At 36.5% G+C, this 21286-nt stretch overlaps 1 protein-coding gene across 2 annotated transcripts in view; it reads left to right on the forward strand.

Annotated features, from left to right (window-relative positions):
• tpk1 (thiamin pyrophosphokinase 1) overlaps positions 1 to 21286 on the forward strand; it is a 74604-nt gene that overhangs the window by 20787 nt on the left and 32531 nt on the right. For both annotated transcript variants that reach the window (XM_017428447.3, XM_017428448.3), the window contains exons 4-6: positions 3751 to 3820; positions 15340 to 15412; positions 17703 to 17798. In XM_017428447.3, coding sequence (XP_017283936.1) covers positions 3751 to 3820; positions 15340 to 15412; positions 17703 to 17798 — 239 coding nt within the window. The remainder of the gene's footprint in view (positions 1 to 3750; positions 3821 to 15339; positions 15413 to 17702; positions 17799 to 21286) is intronic.

The following is a 21286-nucleotide window of genomic DNA, read 5'->3' on the forward strand; positions in this document are numbered from 1 at the left end:
ATATATATGTATATATATATATATATATATATATATGTATATAATAAACACTCCACTTGATAATCACTAGAATAAATAGTTTTCAATAATGGTGTGGAGAGGATGGCTGTAAGGGGAGAAGGGAGGCCAACAAAAAAAAAAAAAAAACGACTCATTCATGACACATGACTTATTGGACTGTGTTTCAGTGCAGCTAGCTGACATGCTACATACTAGCACAACAGTGTACAAAGTTTTTTTATTTTTCCATTATTTGTCAAGAGAAGTATGAACTGGTTTAAATTTACATGCATCTATAGTGACTGTGTTATTACTGTAATTATTTTTAGAGACAGAGTTCAACTTGAAAAATGTGTTTTTGATTATTCCTTTAAATGTCATGTTATGCACACACCGCTAATCCTTAGTTTGAAAGTTTTCAAAGGTGTCTCTGTGTGTGTGTGTGTGTGTAGAAACCTGTACACAGACAATGACTGAGACTGTTACAGTCTGTTGCTATGTTTCAATGTTTAAAGGGCGAAGTATTCTCTTTTCCGAGAAGTTGTCATTTGAAAAAGTTTCTCAGCCTTTGCTCTCTGTCAGAGATAATGAGTCATTTACATACATTCCAATCATTCCTTCTTGCAGAACACAGACAGCAGGTGGTGGAAGTTATGAATAAAAGCACTACCTTGAGTATAAGTGTTTTATTTACATCAGTGCAAACGCATCTTCATTCTCACAGCTTTTAACAATGCAGGACAATTCTAGGTAGCTTGAGAAAGATTCACTGTTCTGTTGGAATAATTGTTTCTCTCCATTAAACCCACTGACTGAGCCAAAATAAATATCTTTGTAAATGTTAATTAATGTAGGTGTGACTTTGACTGCATTGTTCCACTTGCTAAAATATATTTAGAGGTCGTTGTGCTGCTCATCTAATGTGACTTGTATGAAAAGTCATGAATTATGGCACTGAAGCTTAGCAGCAGTTTCAAGCAGACTTCGTATTTGTTGTCACAAGTGCACTCGCTAGTGAACTGATTTAATTCACATTTATGATTTTACGCAAATTAGAAAATGAGAATATTTTTTCTCCTGGAGTGTGAAGTTTGGTGTCACAAGGCAATATTTTCTCAGCGTTATTTAGTCGTTAATTAAAGACACCGACCTGGGTTTACTTTAATTAACACCTCAGAAAGTTAGATTATTTCTGTAAATACCAGTTTGCTACCACCTTCATCCTAAATGTTAAAGTGTAAATGAAACGAAAAATTACAATCGAGCATATTTGAATATGTTAATATGTTCAGAGAATGGACCCAGCTGGCAAAAAGGGAACAAGTGTTGCCTGTCTCTTTGGTGAAACCTCAGTTTTGAACAAGGTGCAAGTGGAAAACTTTAGCTGATTATCTGAAGGTTTTCCCAGTGTGCACAACAACAGTCTCAAACAAAAAGGAGGTTTAAAAGAAAAGGCTTTCTATTTAATTCAAAAGGAACAGAAGCCATGAAAGAGCATGCATTTGCAAATATTTTGCATCTAATATTGTGCATCATGAATATTGTTTTAGGAATTGTAAATGACAGCCTCTTTGGACTGTTTTTAATCACTTTACTTTATTGGCACTTCAGTTAATTCAAACCTTATTCAAACTTGTACAACTTGTTTTTATTTAACAAAAACATTGTTAAACATTGATTGCTGTTGCTGGCTTTAAAAGAAAGGTGTTTAAATTGCACATTTGCATGCCCTTTTTGTATTATTTTTTTAAATACATATATATTTTGTAAAAAAAAACACAAACGCTTATTTCTAATGAAGAGGAAGGACATGGTGCTGAACTTGATGTGGTACAGGAAAGATGATATGGTTCTTATCTACACCTTAATTAATCTATTGTCTGGCAATAATGTCCTTGTTAATCTTTCAACAACCTATTCTCATGAATGTCTTTTTTGTCTTCAGAGGAGTAGATCTCTTTTTTTGTTGCTATCCTTTATTTGTTAGAGTAATCGTTTCATGTTTGCAATGATTTTAGGAGCATTTAGTGTAAATTACAGTTTCACCAACATTATGCAAATATTGTCATGGGAAAAAGGTTATTCAACCATTTCTCACTTTTTTTTCTTATCAGGTCTTAATAAAGAAAAAGTCGTGTTAAAAAGAAGAACCTTGCCAAGTCTTTAAATGGTGTAACGATAACACCAGGGGAACAAAAACACAGCAATAAACAAAGGCATTATTTATTTGTTGAAAACTCAGCCAGAATCTTAAAGTGTATAAAAACTTATTATTACTCATGCTTTGATAGAACCACGTTTAGCACCAATACACTGAAGGAATTGCCTTCTGCATGACCTTATCGATTCTCACATTGTTGTGGGTGAATTTTAACTCACTTTTACACTGTTGCTTCTGTACAGTGATATTTGGAGGCATTCAAGCATTTGTTTAACAGCCCCAGGCTGCTTCTCATCCTTTTAACAAGGGTTGAACAATATTATATTTTTGCTGACATGTGGTACGACAATTCTTTTCCAGCTAATGTTGACTGATAGTTGATGTCAACACGGCTGTATGATCCTCAAGCTTGTCCTGTAGTGAAGAGTTTATTTTTCTCTTCTTTTTATTGTTACTGTCCAAAGTTACATTAAGAAAAAAATCTTTATATATTCAATATCTGTATTTATTGACATAGATTTTTCTGCACAAACTGTAGACTTTGTCTATCTGTAAGAGACTTGGATGATCTTTCCCCACTAGTAATATTGAAACTTGCCACAACCAGACCAAATTTCACCTTATCTGCATTTAATCAATGGGAGTACCTAATTTGAAAACATTTAATGGTCACCACTAATGACATTTCAGTAATGTTGTGCATTCTTTCCTTTTATTTTTCTAATAGCAGTATGTGCTCATCTATGAACAGACTGCTTTTGCAATTTACCTAAGTGTTTAGGAATTAACTATTAATATAGTGTAGTATGTCATGATTTGATTTCATCTGAGGTTGTACTTGAATAATTTTTAGTACCTGGTGATTTTCTTTATTATTATTTTTACAAAGTCTTGATATGTAAAATTGAAAGAGAATCAGTTTTTTATGATTAGTGTAGATACAAACATCAATACTCACTCAAGAATCCAAACTTGGTTTTTAAAGGTAGTGTCTCACTGGGCTGTGACTGTTGTGGACCAGTTGGCAACTCAGAATTATGATAAAATGGTTTAATTTTCTGTTGCAATCTCACTGAATTTTAAGTATTTTCAACCAAGCAACCAGTGAGCCGTGAATTGTGGCCAATTTAAAAAAAAATAGAGAAGTTTTTTTGTCAGAGCTCCTGCCCAGGTGCCAAAATAGAGCTGTAGTGTTCTTGAGATGGGTTGGAGACACCCGCAATGAAACTGTGATAGGTACACCCGTGACAACTGTGACTATTTTGAGAGAACATGTCACACAGTTTCTTGAACATATTCAAAACTCAAGCGAGAACTCGAGTTTTGAAAGCTCAAGATTGCACACCTTTGAGACTGACATGAGGAAGTTAAGAACCCCAGCGAAGGTTCATCAACAGTCATGGCCCACTGAGGAAGTACCTTAAAGGTACGGCCACTTGAAGGTTGTGTTGGAATGAGTAGAAATAACTTTACTTGGATACCAAAAGTAGCCATTAATTAACAAATTTAACAACAGCGTTTTGCATTAAAAAGTAGGATGTATTGTGAATTCACACAAGCTCAAGAACTGTCTGCCTTTCTGTCTTTAGCTCTCTTGAGGGCATGCGCTGATGGAGGTGCCAATCACCTTTACAACATCACTGCTGGAGATCATGACAGGTAAGTTGGCCTTGGGTTCACATTTGAATTAGGTAATTTGTCTTTTAGTTGTGTGTTTTAGTGGAAAACAATTAAACAGCGGAACTACACATTAAATGTGTATAAAAAGCTTGAGAAAACAGCAGCCACAGTCTTTACCTGACTGCATGTCTCTGGTTAGAACTGTGGTTATGTTTACGTGTAAGTGCTCTCCAAGTGAAGAAATGCTCTCCGCTCATGTTTGAGTGCTGTGTGTGTTTCTGATAAGGTAACGTTGGTTTGCAATCTCCAGCAACCTTTTTGTGGCTAATGGAGGGCTGCTGTCAGGACAGAGATGGATCTGGGGATCACTGGGTCCCTGAAGTGTCAAGACTTTCACATTAACACTCGGAGTGTGAGCATGAGTGTGCCTCTCACCGGGGTGTGAATGGGATGTTTGTGTGTTGGTGTTTGTCTCTCTGTGTGCATGTCCTTGCAATTTTATTGGTGTAAAAACCATTTTAAGTTGTAGACGTTGGAGGTGAGAACATCTTTGAAAAAAAAGTGACGTCATTCAGGCCCACTCACTCTGTTATTAAGAAAACCTTTTCTTATCCCATAAAATTGCGATATAGCCTTTATTCCAAGTTTTGTTTTTGCAACAATAATGAAGAAAATAAAACTTTCTGCTTTAAATTAGTTAAAAACATTCATTTTATTGGAGCTACAGATTTTTTTTTTAACTTTTATCTTTTGCTGTTTTTATGTTAGAGATGTTTGTTTGGTCCAAGTCAACTGGACCTAATCAGGAAGCTGTTTATATTAGTGGAACAGGTTAATTAAGAGTTCCAGGTTTTTACAGCAAAGTAATGAGTTCACAGTTATGAATCACTGATAATTAGACAACTTCACAAGTCAAAACTGAGAGTTGCAATTATATACTGTAGAACAAAACAAATCTTTTTTAGCTAGGTTTCAAAGCTGTTTGTTATGAATGTTGACAATTTTAGCCGATCAATTACACAAACTGTTAGAGACAGAAAGTTGCACCTTTTTTGGACAATAACAGAATTTATTATTGATTAGAAGAGTTGCTGCTTAACCAACAGTGATCATTTTTTAAGGCGTTAAGATTGTTGTTACAATGCTTCACATTCTTTTAAAGTAATTGTTTTAAACAAAAAAAGTTGTTTGTCAAATACGCAATTGAGGTGCGAGTTGTAGCCCAGATTGAAGAGGCGTTGCTCTCAGTTCCATGTGTTCGTGTGACACAGGAGATTCATCTGCTGACCCTCAAGTTCAAGATCTGGCAGCAGCCTGGGCAGTCAAGCTGACAGCCAGTACTTCTTTTTAGACTCACTGATTTCAATACTAATAGCATCTGTCCTGAAAAGTTATTCATTACACACTGATCTTTAGGAAAGACAGACAGGGAGGACATGTTAAAGGGCAGAGATGTGTAAATGAATCACCAAGTTAAGATGTGTTTAAGCCAACATTATCATACTAATAGACTACAGAGTAGGAAAGCAGAAGAGCAAGGGAAGTGGAATGCAAATAATCAATCAATGCCCAGTTTTTAAACCCCCAAAACATGAACGAGCAAAGCAACTTCTCACATATCATGTAAAACAATTGAGGGAAATATAAGCAAGATATCAGGGTACCTAAATGTTGCCAAAAAGATAAATTTGTGCCTTAGTAGAAACAAAGAACTGTACCTGGCCTGCACCTTTTTAAAATATACATTTGGTACCCTTAGTGGAAACAACTACGCATACTTACATTTAAAGTCTGTTTAATTCAGCAGTAAATCTGATATGTCTGACTCTAGATTGTGGGAGGAAGTTGAATATCCAAAGAAAGCCTTCACAAGCCTTGTTCTAGGATATTACCACAAAGACATGTTCCTCTTTAAACTTCCTCTGGCTGTTCATAAATCCCCAATCAATCCTGGCTCTGTTACTAGCTCAGCTGACAGCTCAGAGCTGTAACAGCAGCAGGTTGACTTCAACCACCAGGTTCTTTCAGAATTCACACTGAGATGGGAAGAAGATAACCAGGGCTTGAAGTGCTTTACAAAAGAAGCTACAGACACAGGGAGAACGTATATATTCTACCCAGCCAGGCCTTAAATTAAAATCAGAACCTTTTTTTTGTGTGTGTGAGATGACAGTGCAAACCACTCAACCATCACAGTCTGCAGCTCTCAATCAAGAGTTTAGTCTATTCACTTTTATTAAAGGTACATTTATCTGCCCTTGATTGTCAGAAATGATTTTGCGCCTTTAAAATTGAACAAAGGTCAACAGTAATTACCTGAAGGGCATTTTTATCTTTTACTTTTCTTAGCACTGTACTAATACAGATATGGCAAGGCCTTTATTTTCCTGTGTGTAGTACAGATGCATAGAAAAAAAAATCATGGCCACTACATGACAAATTGTTTTCTTTTTTTTTGGTCGATTCTTATTTTAAAATCCTTGCTAAATATAGACCAATCTGCACAGATCCTATGATCAATGTACAGTCCTACAGACTATAATGTATTTATTGTTAGTATTGTACAAAATGCAATGTTTAACTCAATTATAAAAATATTAGTGTTTAGTATTAGATTTTATTTCCAACAATTGACTGCTTATTGAGAAATTCTTTTTGAATGGTTGTCGACTAAACTGATTAAACCGTTTTCTAAAACAGTATCAACAACAAAGCTTCTCTAATTAAATTATATGCAAAGCTTAAGATGAAGTTAACTGTATTTTTACAGTTTGCACTTTGATAGAAAAATTCACAACATTGCAGCTCATTGCTATTTGTCATCAGCCTTGCTGTTTTCTGTTGACTTAGCAACATTTTTAATTGTTATGCAAAATTAAAAGAGTTGTTCATTTCCACACACTATTGGTCTCCATCTCTCCTTTCTTGTCATTTAGGACCATTTAAATACAGGAGTCCATTCATGACAAATTAGTGCTTTATAGTGTGGGCAGTACTTGTAATTTGTGCCATAAGATGTCACTATATCCTACACATCTTTAAGACCTAATTGTAGGAAAGGGTAGCAGCCAAACTTTCAGTCTGCATGCTGTCAATGCTTCAATTGAATTCTCCGCATCTGTACCGTAAAGATTTAAGTTATGTCATATTTCTTAGAAATATATCCAGCCATTTCACTTCCCTGCAGGAGCACCGTGTTAGAGGTGGCATTTTAACATCCAAACAAGCGCTAAAATTTACTGCTTTACAATTTTTTAAGATTTCTTGGAAAAAAAAATGGAAAGAGAAAAAAAAAGAAATAATGGTCTTAACAAGTGAAGTGCGTGAAAGTGTGTAAATGTTCACATCTGTGCCTGTTAGTGTGTACTCCCATCAAAAAATAATGAGGATAATAAAAATTTCTGCTCAACCTCCACAATCTCTGGTGCTGTCACAAGAACAGAGTGGGTGGACAGCATCCCACTGTTAAAAGAAAGGTGCCACGTAATTTTCTGTCAAAACAGCCTTAATGGTAGACATTAGGGATGTAGAGTGGAGGCGCTGCTTCAGGCGAAGGCTTTCTGCTTTCAGGATGAGTCAAGTGACAGTGATTTGACTTCAGTGAATGGGGTGTTCGAAGAAACGGTGCATGTTTTTGATCCAGATGAAGGCTGAACCCCCCTGTTTTATTTAAGCGGTTTTACTCTCACTTGCCATAAAAGTAAATGCATTCTAAAACATGCATGTTCGTGAATACAAATTTGGTGTTGTCCTATTGGTGTGTATGCTTTCTCTGCCGAAAAGTGGAGGTGGACGATAAAGTTTTGCCTATGCCTGTGTGTGTGTATACGTGCATGTGTTTGTGTGTCTGTGTTACCACTATATCACATGAGCCTCTGGGTATTTCTTTTTTAAAACTTGCAGAAATAAATCATTGGATATACATCTACAACTGATTAACTTTGGGAGTCAGCCAGATTCAAGATCGCTCCCACAGGTGATCAACTTTAGGCAACACAAACTCAGTCAACTCAACAGATACTGAGCTGCAGTTTCATGTGGTAGTAGCTGAAAGTCATTCACAACACACACTCTGAGCGTGACGTCTCACAATTTAACAATTTTCAAGGTTTGACCAAAACAGCTACAACTTCATCAATTCTAAACATAAACTGATTTAGTCTAAAACTCTGGCATGAAGGATAGCGGGCGACATGCAGTCCTTCAAGGAATGTTAGGCTTTTTATATTTTAACCATGAGATATTTAGGATATTCTGCTCTTGATGTTATGCACAGCTGATGTGCAATGTTTTCATCATTCATCTTCTTTTCAGACACTTTGTTACAATAAAAGTATGTTTAAATCTCAGCCATTATAATCATTGGCGAGTTGAGTTTCATCAGGCAGTGCAAATACAGACTTCTGTTCCAGTATGGGAATTCATTATTGCCAACCTCCACTCCTTCCTCTCATATGGTGGACAAAAATAAACACATTTCTTATTTTAATGGGGATAGCAGATGTTGTCAACAAGACTGTAATAAATTCAGAAATACCACTGATTTAAAATGACAGAGTAACTGTAGCCTGTTTTATGTGTTTTTAAGAGGATCACTTTAATAACGGTGACATTTTCAACAGAAGCACTGACTCACAACAATGTAAAGTGTGTCAGCTCATAGAGGGATTGCTATTATTTACCAAACTTGAATGAAAGTTGCTCTCATAGAGGCTCATAGTTCGTTTCGTTAGAGCTGACATCTTTTACCCGTTTTATAAATGTAACCCAAAATCATCTCTGTTTAAAATTCAAAAGAATCCATTTTGTCTAATTGGCACATTTTATCAAATCTTCTGAGGAGATAGGTCAAGAGATGGGTGAGCAGGGAATGGGGGCTTTGCTAAATTTGGGAGTAGGTTATTTTAATACAAGCAGAGTTTATAACATTTCCACCTGTGCATGAGTGCACTTTGAGGGAAATGCGAACATAAGTGAATGTGACTGTCAGCGTTCGACTAAGCGGAAGTGTTTGTGGACAAGACTTTCTGATCACGGTTGTGTCAGCACATTATTCTGCATGTATTATGGTTCAAAGAAGATAATGCTGTCAGCTACAGCAAATAAAGTTGTCAAGAGTGAGACTTTCTTATTTAGTAGGATTTAGAAGTAAAGGAATATCTCAGGCAGTCTCTCTATTTGGAACTTTTCTGTATTTGTCATTCTACTAACATCTGACATATTTGTTAAAGTTGATCTGATAACAGGCACCTGCTGATGATGGCTGCAGTATTTAAGATGTTTGTTGCACTTAAAGTACTGTGTGAAGATGTACAAAATGAGATTAAAGTAGATTTCATACATATTGTTCTTCTTTGCACATTTGGACATTTGCTTGTTTAGTTGAGAACTGTCATTTAAAACCATGTGCATTCAAATGTTTTCATTTCTTTATTATTTTATAGGATATTGTGCATGACTGTTTTCCTGTCTTGTTCATGTCTCGTTCCTGCTTTGTTTTAGACAGGCAGAATCATCTTTTTTATCATTGGATCATGTTTGAAATTGCAGTGGTGCAAGAAACGCAATTTCAGTTTGTTTATTTCATTACATTGATTTATCAGACACTTTTATTCAAAGGGATTCACGATTCACGAGTGAGAGTGGTTATTGGTTTGAGTTTGTGAAATAATTTTATTTTAGAAAGCCTTTTAAAGTAATTATAGCAACTGAGAGTTACAGAGATCAAACCCAGTCAGTGGAGGGAAAAAAATATAAATTTCTAAATAAGTTTGTTCTAGTAATTAATAACCCTTTTTAAAATAGTTTTTAATTACTTTGTGGAAACCAGAATACAAATTAGATAACTATGTGCAAACTCAATAACGTCATAAAACTAGGAAGTCTATTGTTTTGTGCACTTTGAAGACGTCGTTCACATCCATAGGTGTTCAAACAGTGCTCTGGCACATCAGCTTAAATAGTACCAAAAGTAATAACTACACTTAACTTTCAACTCAATTTGTTGCTGTAGTTCTTTCTTATTTTTTTGTAATAAAAGAGTTGTAATTCAGAATAACAAAAATCCGTTATTTCTTTCCTCTCTCTTGGTGTGTGTATCATACCTTGTAGCACAAAAAGTAATTCCAAGACTTAATAAACCTATTGTTTGTAGTTTGACTGTGGGAGGCATCAAGAATATTGACAGTGTGTGGTAATGAGATGCCTACAAGGACGTAGCTGATTAATTGGGGGATTACACGCTGTTAGATGAAGACCCCTTATAAAGAGAACCAAATGCCGAACAGTAAACATACCCACATAATGATACGCCCCACCAAGTAAAAGGTATATCACAGTTAGATGAGATACAGCAAACAACTTAAAACTTACATCAATATCAGCATGCATGTTAGTTCACCATTATTAGATTTAGGGATGTAGATCTCAGTAAATATTTATAGTATACAACAGCAACGAGGACACTGGTGCAATATTACTTTTGAGGATTATTATTATTTAATTGTAGAGTCAGTAAGAATTTCTCATAAGAGGTGAGCTAAAAGGAACTCAGAATAGGAATGACTCAAACATGACATTTTCTTTATTGGTTTGAATAAATGCTTTAGGGAATTAAAATAGTTTGACACTTTTTTTCCTCCTTCTCATTTGCTCTAACCCATAATTTTGGTAGTGTAATCCCCCAAAACTGCACATAATAATAATAATAATTTTAAAAAGCAAAACTAACATGCCATTATTTCCAATGAGTTTAAATAAAATGAGATACAGACACATCAAAATATTTCCCGTCCTGTTAAAGGGAGTCATTCCTTTCCACTGTCGCCCACCTCTTGCTTGGATTGGGTCGACGTTTTGATTTGATGCAATCTGCTAGTTTCCCTAAACAGTTTTTTACTAACTGGCATTTTGAAATATATTAAACCAAACTGTTTTATAATTGGATTAAATTCATGTAATTGTGTTGTATCTGAATCTGTTTTAGACTTAATTAGATTGGATCTAATTGGATATAATTTAATTTGATTTTTATTTGTTACCTTTATGTGTAGTGCCCCAAGACGACTTTTGTTGTTAACTGGCATTATATACAGTATATAAACTGAACCTAAATGAATTGAATTACCATGTGTCCTTTACTGGCAACTATCTGCACCAGCAATCGAAAGGCTCTGTTTTTATGGGCATGATGTGTTGAGCATTTGTCATGTGTAAATTACAGAAGCAAAATGAGTAGTTACGTTGAATCACTGCTGATACACCTTTGAGACAAAAACAGGTAGTTACAGAGCTACTGTGGGGTAATGCATGCAACACAATATTTAGATTAACTTTGGGCACACAGCTGAATATATGAGTTAGCTTGTTGTGTGTGAACCCATTTGTTATTTACCAAAGTGGTAGAGCTTTTTACACCAACATCTTTTTGTACCAATAACATATGAGTAATATATGAAAAATAGTCTTAACTTTATGTTAAAATACTAGTGTTATGCATTACTTTTTGCGGGTTCCACTTATATTTCTTCTGTTCCCAAAGCTGTTTTTATTGGGATAACTTTTGCTGTCTCAAGTTCTTACCGCCCCCAGAACCTGAAAAACGTTTTTTTTTTTCTCTTTCATCAAGGAGAATACAGTCTTTCCAACTTTAAATGCACCTGCGGGACACGAGAATAGGGCAACCTTTTAGTGGAACTAAGAGTGAAGAAAGACTGCTAAAATCTTTCCATCCTTCACTTGCTCACTGAGTGGCCAAGATGCAAAGAAGAGTGCAAGTGAGAAAAGCAAGGCGACATGTTAGCATTACTAAAGAAACAAAAAAATAGAACCACAACGGTTGATTCAGACAACAGGCATTCAGGTATGTCCTCGTGCCTACAGTTCACTGCACCTCACAAGAGTCAGAGCGCTAAATTTATCAAACTATCTTTCTTTGTGGTTGTTTGTGTGTAAGAGCTGTAATGTTATCCAAAATACTTCCTCCACCTCCTCGTTGTCTCCTCTTCTTGGATTTGGTGAGGAAAAGGATGAAAGAAGTAATCAGAGATGTGTCTCCTCAGTTTCACAAACCACTTTAAAAATTGAAGAAGAGTGTGGAAATAAAAAAGAGATTAAGTGAACATATTGAACATTTGATTAAAATTAGGTGGACAATGTGAAGGATGGAATGTTGCATATTTAAAAGTTACCTGGCTGGAAATAATTATTAAGAAAATTTAAGTGCATAGAGTGAAATAATACATTTTTTATCATCAGAGGAGCAAAAGTTATGAGTTAAAGGAGAATAAGAAAGTAGTCAGGCGGAAAGGATGCAGAGAGAAAGACATGCAGGCAGACTGATAGAAACACACACACTTTCATATACATACACATCCAAACACAGACAAAGGTCACACAGCCATCCCCACCACCGGTGCTCAGACAAACTGGTAGTAAAATGCTCTATTTCCCATCCAAATTAAAGTGTCAGTTAATATTAATGTGAAAGTGAGGACTGTCAGACACACAACATGCAGGCACACAAACAGCTTTTACGCCCAAACACTCAGACACGAATGCAGAATTTAGAATCTCGCTTGGTCAATTACTGGAAGCCGATGGTGGCATGCATGCAGGTCACAAAGGGGTCCGTGTGTGTTTGTGTTTGTGTGTGTGCGCGTAGCTCCAATCAAGCCCAGTGACACATCGCCTCCCATCTGTCACATGAAGGTTATTTCTGAATGAAGATGCAATTGTGGTGTCCTGTTATATAAAAAGAGAGCAAAATGCTCCCTGTGTATGTGTGTGTATGTGTACCTGCATATTTGTCTAGTTTTTGTCATCAGATTTCACTTGGTGTGAGTCTACAGGAAAAATTTGCAGCTTCGCCCTGTTTTTTTTTTCCCCATCTCAGATGGAGTTGTTGTTTCTGTAACGATGATTGTGGTGTTTGTGCAGGTGTGCGCAACTGCAGATTAGATACAATTCCTGTTGTGTTTGTTGTGGTGTATCTTGTTGGTGCAAATGGGAACACAGAGTAGGAAAAAGAGAGAATAATCCCTATGTATCTCTTTCTTTAACCGACCGGAACATAGCTCTTGCAGCTTGCTGGGGAGCGCACACACAAACACAATACCCAGCCAACCATAAAATCGTAATGTCAGACCTATTAATGCCTCTAGATAGCAGCAACTGCATCCCTGCATGGTCCTTCCCTTTGCCAAGAACCCACACAAACTCATAGAAATGGAAAAAAAAAACTGAGACTTATCAACCTTCTTTGACAAAAAGCTTTACTCAGTAGGAGCTGGTAAATCTTTGGCTCATTGTGCTAATATTTGAAACTAAAAGAGTGCCCTTGCTTTGGGAATTCAGGTTGCTTCAAAACACAGTGGATAGAAAATTTATTTAAACAATGCAAAGCTCCAAAGCAATTACATTCCTAAACTTCGTGCACATTTTCGTTTCCAAAAGGGGAAATTTTTAATTCAGCAGGGTTCTGAACTTGGACAAACTTTGTATTCTTTATTTAAACATATAAATTTACATACATAGACGCATATACCATACATTTCCATAGCTAAAATGTAGGCCTCAACTTCTGTTTTGCCAAAGAAACGTGCAGAAACTAATCAGTTACTGAAGCTGAGGGCTCGTTTTGAGGACACAAAGACCTAGTAATTTTGCTTGAATTCAGTTAAAACTGAAATCCATATTTTTTTTGGCCATAAACATTTATTTAAATAATTTTCTAACCATATCGGTGTTCTGGATGGCATTTCCCTGATCTCCAGTACTCCTGTGATTTAAATCAGGAGTGGCCTTATGTTATTTGTGTATTACCTCCTAAATCAGGTTGCATCCTTGCTAAATAGGCACTAAAAACTGCTCCATGCCTCTATGTCGGCACTTTGTAATAGAGTTTTAAGTAGTTGCTCTTATATGTCCTTGGATATAATTCACTTGATCTAAAATGCTGTGACCCAAGTACACTCTAGTACCACCGAGAGGCCACACTTCTCCTGGTTTTGCTTCTTTTCACCGACTTCTTGTAAAATATAGAACACATTTTTAAAGTCCTTCCCAATTCAGCAGAAACCCCTCCATGGCCTAGCTCTATAATAAATGAAAGAGGGAATTCTTTCCTAATATCCCACTAGGATCCCTTTCGTCCCAGACAGTGCGCCGGCTTGTGTTTTTTTAAGATCTAGAATGGGAGGCGGGGCTTTTAGTTTCCAGGCTGCCAGCATTTTATTTTTTTGATGTGTGCCTGTTTTCTGTGTGAAACATCTTTGTTATGTGAGTCAGAAACCATTAGAAAGTAGGACTTGGTGAATTAATTCGTATCTCTTTATGCATTTTCATTTTTAAGCTATTTATGCACATTCTTTAGGGAGAATCCCTTCGCCCTATTTAATAAAGACAGTCTGTTAGTTGAAAATACAAGCACTTTTACATTGTTGTAGGCATTTATATTACATTGTAGCTGTTTTGCTGTTGCCTTCATTTTTGATTTGTTTGTTCAATATTTGCAATCATATTTATTCATATCAATATTTTTAAATGTTTCACAGTAAAACAGAGAATAAGGACATACTTGAAAAACTACAAAAATTTCCTTTTAATGAATCACATTTGAATTTGCCATATTTTTGTAAGCCTAAAATAAAAACTAGCACTTTCAGATGTCTTTTATCTGCAACCATGGTACTTAAAGTATATTAATTTCATGCATACACACTCCAAAAGGCTGTCAATATTGAATACTTTAAATGTTAAAATTATTAATACACAGAAGAATACACAGTTATATGTTTCATATATAAAATACACAAGAAAATCTTTTATTTTTTTAAAAGACCAATTTGATTACCAGTAAATGTTTTCTCAAAGGTCTTTTTAATTATCAGATCTTTATTACTGGTTAATGCATGCATTTTACTATAATATACACTGAACAGTTTGTTTTACTTTATTTAGCTCGTTGTTTTTGAGCACATTTATGAGTTAATATTCGCAGAAGTGTAGTGATCAGATGAATACTTTGCTCTGGCAGAAAAGCCTTATTTGAGGTTAAAATCTAATCAACACCAGGTAAGTCATGCTGTGTTTGTTTGCATGTGTGAGAGAGAAACCATAAGACTGAGATCTGTTTATTACAATGTTTGTGGCTAATGAGCAAATTTGCCCCCAAGCCTGTAATTACTCTGCAGTGTTGATGAGCTGGAGCTTATCAGGCAGTATGTACCTAATTATAAGAGCATATACACAAACTTTTGCTTCTGTGTGCCGCCAAGTTTGCTTTGCTGTGCTTTCCCATCAATCTGTGTATATCTGTCGTCAGCCCTGTGAGCGTGACGGGGCCGGGCTCGGCGCCACAGAGAATCACCCTGTCAGTTTTTGTGTCTCTGCGCTTCCCCGGCGGCGTCACTCCTCTCCCTCGCTGCACAGATCAAAGAGCTGACACATGCCCCAATGTCGTCTCTCCCCTTTTTTCCCTCTATCGCTACCTTACTCCCTCTTTGAATCTTAACCCTCTCCCTCTGTCACTCACCATCTCTCTCTGTCCTTACATCCAGCTTTCTTCCTGACTATATCAGTGGGGATTTTGATTCCATTACTGAGGAGGTCAAAGCGTTTTATGTAGACAAGGTGAGTAGGAAAAAGACCTCCACACACAGCTGCACACTCAGAAGCAATATGACTTTTGTCAGGCATAAATTTGAGACTGAACAAAAGATTTCTGAATATTCTGCCTGTTTCAATCTTAGAACACTTCCTGAAGCAGTACTGATTATTGACCTTGGCACATAACTGTTTCTTCCTTAGAGTAGCATGTGTCAAAAGAAGAATATAAATGATCCGTTTTCCTTTTTTGTCAACACATGCATTTTTTACTCAGCCATGTCCATTTTCCGATCTGTCATTTGGTCACACTTAACTGATTTGAAGCAGTTTGACTGCTGTTTTAATGCAGTAAAGTTATTTATTTTTTAGTTTACTGTTGCCTTAAAGCTCAAAGTAAACAAGCAGGGGCTGGTGGTACGATTTAGATAGAAGTAAGTGAAATTCCTTCATTGTGTGGTAAAAATCCTACAAATGTAACAGTAAATTAATTATTTATGTTAATAAAGCATATCAGAAAAAAACAAAACATAACAGTTTTTAATTAGTCCAAATGGAGAAATATACACTTTTGAGGAGGACAGAAAACTGAGTAAATAAAAAATGACATTCTGCCTCATAGGCCCTGTTCAGACCTGGTTCAGACCTGGTTCCTTAATGTGTCTTTAACTATCAGATTTCATTTGGAAAGCATTAAATTCAGGTCTGAACAGCATCAGTGTGAGCCACCTTCAGAGGTGGTCTGGACTGCTTTTGTTCACACCTAGTCTGATGAGAATGAAAGCAGTCTGAGCACAATCTGTCCTGATGCTCAGTGTAGGACCTCCTACTGAACTGACTTGCATGAAAATCCCAGTAGATCAGCAATTTCTGATAACCAAGCCACATTCAAAGTCTTCCCCATTCTGACGCCCAGTTTGAACTTTAGCAAGTGATCCTACAATGTCTTCAAGCCTAGAGAACTTGAGTTGCTGCCATGTGATTTATATTAACAAGCAATTGAACAAGTGTACGTAATAAAGTGGCCGGTGAGTGTAGTTCAGATATCTGATACACTGTAATGTTTACAGAAATCTGCTGTCACACTCATCTCCACTGTTACACAATGATGCAATGAGTGGGTAATTGACATCTGATCACAAAGAAACATTTAATGATCTCAATCAGAGATGACCACTTGCTGTTGAATCACCTGACATGGATATTTATTGCCTGGTTTGAAAATCCTCAAAGTCTAGCTGTAGTCTATTTAAAAATGTGTTCAGGTAGGAAAACTCCAGCTAAACCACCCAAGGTCATTAAAATAAAATGTTTAATAATCGATGAGAGGGTTGTTACATTGTTCCACCTGCTAGCTTGATTCAATAAATATTTAATACTGGGGAAATTGGTGAATAATGCACACAAATATACATATACCTCAGAGGAAAAGAAACACAAAGCATGTGTGATATTTATGCAGTGTCATTTTATTTATTACTGCCACCAGAGCCAAAACTTTAATATGCATGCACACTGCCACCTACACATGTTCACATACTCGCACACACATCACAGACTCACGCGGGATGCATTCAGCTGTGTCACTTTTTTCCCTTTCACCCAATCCCCCCCACCCCCTCTCTGTAGCTATCTCTAATACGAGACCCTTTTCACAAATATCACACAGGTTGTATGAAAAAAAAAAGCAATGCCTTTTTCCTTGAGAGAGAACAGAGTGTTATGGTAATGCTTTTGAAGCAGAACAATTGGAAAGTTTGAGGCGTTCCTTCAGAGATTTGCCACAAACGGTGAATAATTCTGCATAAATGGAAAAGAGAGAGAACAGAAAAGCATTCACATGGGAGGGAGAGAGACAAAGAGAGGCAGGAAGGGAAGGATGATGGAAGACGAGGGAAGAGGAGGGTGGATGGATGTGATCAAACTGAGCACAGCGAACAAGTTTGTGTGAACTCTCTGCGCCGTATGTGCGTGTCAGTGATATGGGGAAGTCAGCGCGACACAGGAGCAAAACGAAACAGTGGAGAGAGAAAAAGAGATAGAGGGGGGAAAAAGCCAGAGCATAGTTGTTTACCTAGATGTTGTAGTTTAAGGCCACTGACTGGAACCTCTACATTATTCAACAACACAACCCGCGGGAAGCCAGACAGCACTAAAACACTGATTTATACCTCTCTCCATGTCTCCATCCCTTTTTTTTGTTCTGCTATTCCTTATCTCTCCCAGGGTATTTGCTTCTCTATCTGTGTATTTGTATACATTTTGAATTGTGTTTTGTTTCCCTTGCATACACTTTAATTTGTTTTTGTGTGTATAGGGTTGCAAGCTGATTGGAACAGCTGACCAGGATTTTACAGACTACACTAAATGTCTGACAATAATGGTGGAAGAGATACAGAGAAGAAAGTTACAGGTAAACTGCATTCCTCTCATCCTTGGACTTAATTTATTTCTGCTTGATGTTTATTTCACAATGAATATTTTGAAATGTATAACTGTAAAGCCAGAAAATAGTCATTTGTATAAGAGAGATGTACGGTATATACTAATAATACTTATATCTAAACTAAAGAACTAAACAAATCTTTTAGTATAATGTAAACTCAGGTTTCAGAAATATAACCCCACTAACAAAAAGGCTGGAACATTGTGTAAAATGTAAATAAAAAACAGAATGTGATGATTTGCAAAGCTCATGAATCCATATTTTATTCACACTGAAACATAGAAAACATCAAATGTTTAAACTAAGAAATTATAAAATTTCTTAGAAAAAAAAATTGTTTCCAGATTCTTTAAATGATGTTATGAACTGTAGATGAGGAGATATTCCAAAGTCTTCCCAATTTTTTTGTTGAAGAATTGTTATCCTGTTACTATTCTTCTATTTTTAGACAGTTTTTGCAAAGCATTGCATTCTGTTTTCATTTACACTTTACACAACATCCCAACTTTTTTTGGGAACTGGGGTCGTAAATGTCCTGTGACTCCTTTTGAGTGATTGATTAAGCACCTGAGGAGTTTGGTGTCTTGCAGCACAAGGAGTGTCATGGTACTAATGCCAAAGTATGTATTCTGTTTCTCTAATAGATGCTGCTGGCATTGGCAAAATGACAAGGATGAGTTAGATGGTCACTGTTGCAGATTAGGTGATTATAAAGTCATAAATTCTTGCTGTGACTCAGCTGAGTCAGTCGGCTTTTATAACCTACATAATGGCACTGGAATGAAAATGGCATTGACCAGCTACCAGAAGGCAAAATTTAAAACATAATGCTTACACTTTTTAGCTGGGGGGAGGGATAACACCCCTACAGTTACTGCAATTAATTACTTTGGGTTAAAAATGCTTGTGGTGATGAGTCGTTGTCTTTTATTTATTTTCAAAAACTTGCAGATTCCCATATATGTAGCTGAATTGTCAGTCAAGACCAGTCCTTTCTGCATGACTTACTGTAAGGGACTGCCCATATGGACACAGTTTTTGTGAATACTCACCAATGAATGACCTGCTAATCTGCTGATCAATATTATCTCTACAATAAAATAGTATTTTTTTTTACTGCTGGTCCTTACAATCAGTTGATTCAAACTTTTAGAACCCTACAAAAATCTAATCTTCAACATATTCCCTCAAATTGCTGTTCATCATTTTGAATTGGCTGTCAGTTGTGCCTGATTTTAACAATGCTTCCTTCAGAGAGTGTGGTGTTGATGGGGGAGTGAATAAATATACAGGTGATGACTCTGCTGCTTGGAGTCCCATCAGGTCAGGAGGTGGCCCTTCAATGTGCTCAGGACAGATTTATATTCAGACTGCTAAACAAATGTGGATGAATGTGCTCCAGACCACCTCTGAATGTGGCCTGAGTGATCAGATCTAAATGAAGCTGATCTCTACACATCTCTACTACGCTTCATTGTGAACATAACATCAGTGATGTGTTTAATTGGATGAATAATTGATTGACACAGCACATTATAGCTTAGAGTGACCACAATGGGTCCAAAAGCAATCAGAACAAACAATAAACCAAAGAGAAACTCACCGTTACGACATTCTGTAATCCACAAAATGAACGTTTACATTGTGAACAATTTTAAAGAAACAGTTCATTAAAGCTTGTAGCAGAAAAAAAAACAAAATGGAGTAAAAAAAAAAAGCTCTGTCTTCAGAATATTACCAAGGATCACTATCTAATCATCTTTAATCAACCGGCAGCTGAGTGGACTTTTTTTTACACCCTGAGACGCTCTGCTGACCTCCGTGTAGTAGTCTGTGTTCAGACTGCCAAACGGATGTGGATGAAGGGGATAAACATCTGAAAACATGTTCAGTGGACATTGAGAGAGTTCATACTTGTAATTTGTAACAGAGATGTTTGAGGTACTGATCATCAATACCTTGTTTAAATTATAAAAAGATATTCCTTTAAAAATATTAATCTATTTCACTATCACGGTGGCTTTTTCAACATGTCAACTGAATAAGAAGTATTTGTCACTGTCGTTGTTATTAATAAAATAAGTAGCAGTAGACAAAGCTCTGGAGAAAGCAAGTAAGTTGAGCTCTCCTCCTCTGCAGCCTCTGAATATGTTTAGTGCCCTTTGTAAAACATTCAGTCCTCAGGTGCTAAAGAAGTGAGGTGCTCAGAGGTCAGCAGTGTCTGACTATGTTCTACCGATCGCAGATCCCTGGTGTGGTATGTGGGTTTGTGGATATGAAACACTGTCTCTGCTGGAAAAAGAAAACCATCCTCATGGTCACTCAATGTTTCCTGAAGGAAAGTGTAGACAAATACCATTAGAATAACATTAGCTACATTTACACCTACATATAAAATGGAAACTGCAGCCTGTCTGTTTTAGAATGAAATATTTAACTTTTTTAGCTTTTCTTTCCAGGCAGAGTAGAGCCTCGAGTACAGCCAAGTGTTTAAAACCTATACATACACACACAATGTTCTTTGTGTTGATTCTGACCTTCCTTCTTTTACTTTTTATTCTCTCTTTGGTTTGTTGTATGTTTTTTTTTGTCTTAGAATAAACTGTGTTGCTCCAATCACTGCCAAGTGTCCCAATCACTTCACATTTCTAAGCTAATGAAAGATGATGAAGAAGACACTTAGTAACATGCAAACACGCACTTCATCTTCCGTGTTCACATGTTGCCACTTTGTGTTTTCACTGTTTATTTTAGGATTTTTTTTTTGCTTTCCATGAGTCTTCAGGCACTTTCACAAAACACTTCAAGCCAGGAATTAGATACCTTCTGAATGGACCGTGGCATAATGGGAGGTTGAATCAGTTTGCTGCTGTTGCACCTTTGTGTTGCACCTTTGTGTTGCCACGGGAGGTATAACAGAGCTGTAACAGTTGACATGTAAAAGATAAGCTGACTTTGCAGCTCAACGTGATGTAATGATGGTGTATGGTCTGTAAGACCACCTGGTCATGGTATTTAAAAGCCTAAACAACAATAATTACAGAGGAGAAGAATGATGATAATGAACAACAGCTTTGTATTTAGTTGAAGAATTGGTTAACCATATAAAGAATTACTCGACTGAGTTTGATATGTGTTGAAAACGATATGAGGAAGACATTTGCCACACGTTTAATGTGTAGTGCTTCTCATCAATGCAGCTGAATTTCATTCCACCTCCTTTTTGGTTCCGTGAAGTTCGCTTCATTTCTGAAAGCTCACATTTATGCGAGACCTGCTTGATTAGTGATTTCTGAGCAGTCAGAGGCAACTTAAAGACAGGTTGGTCTTTGCTGTCATTTCATTGAACTGTTGTAAAAGTGCCTTTTGTTTTCTTATATTGGCTGAAATGTAGTCTGCGTTTCTGCTGCTGAGTATTTAACCATCTGTTTGACTGAAAACAATACATTTCTGAT

This window comes from Kryptolebias marmoratus, linkage group LG21 (assembly GCF_001649575.2).
Source record: "Kryptolebias marmoratus isolate JLee-2015 linkage group LG21, ASM164957v2, whole genome shotgun sequence".
Lineage (NCBI taxonomy): Eukaryota > Metazoa > Chordata > Actinopteri > Cyprinodontiformes > Rivulidae > Kryptolebias > Kryptolebias marmoratus.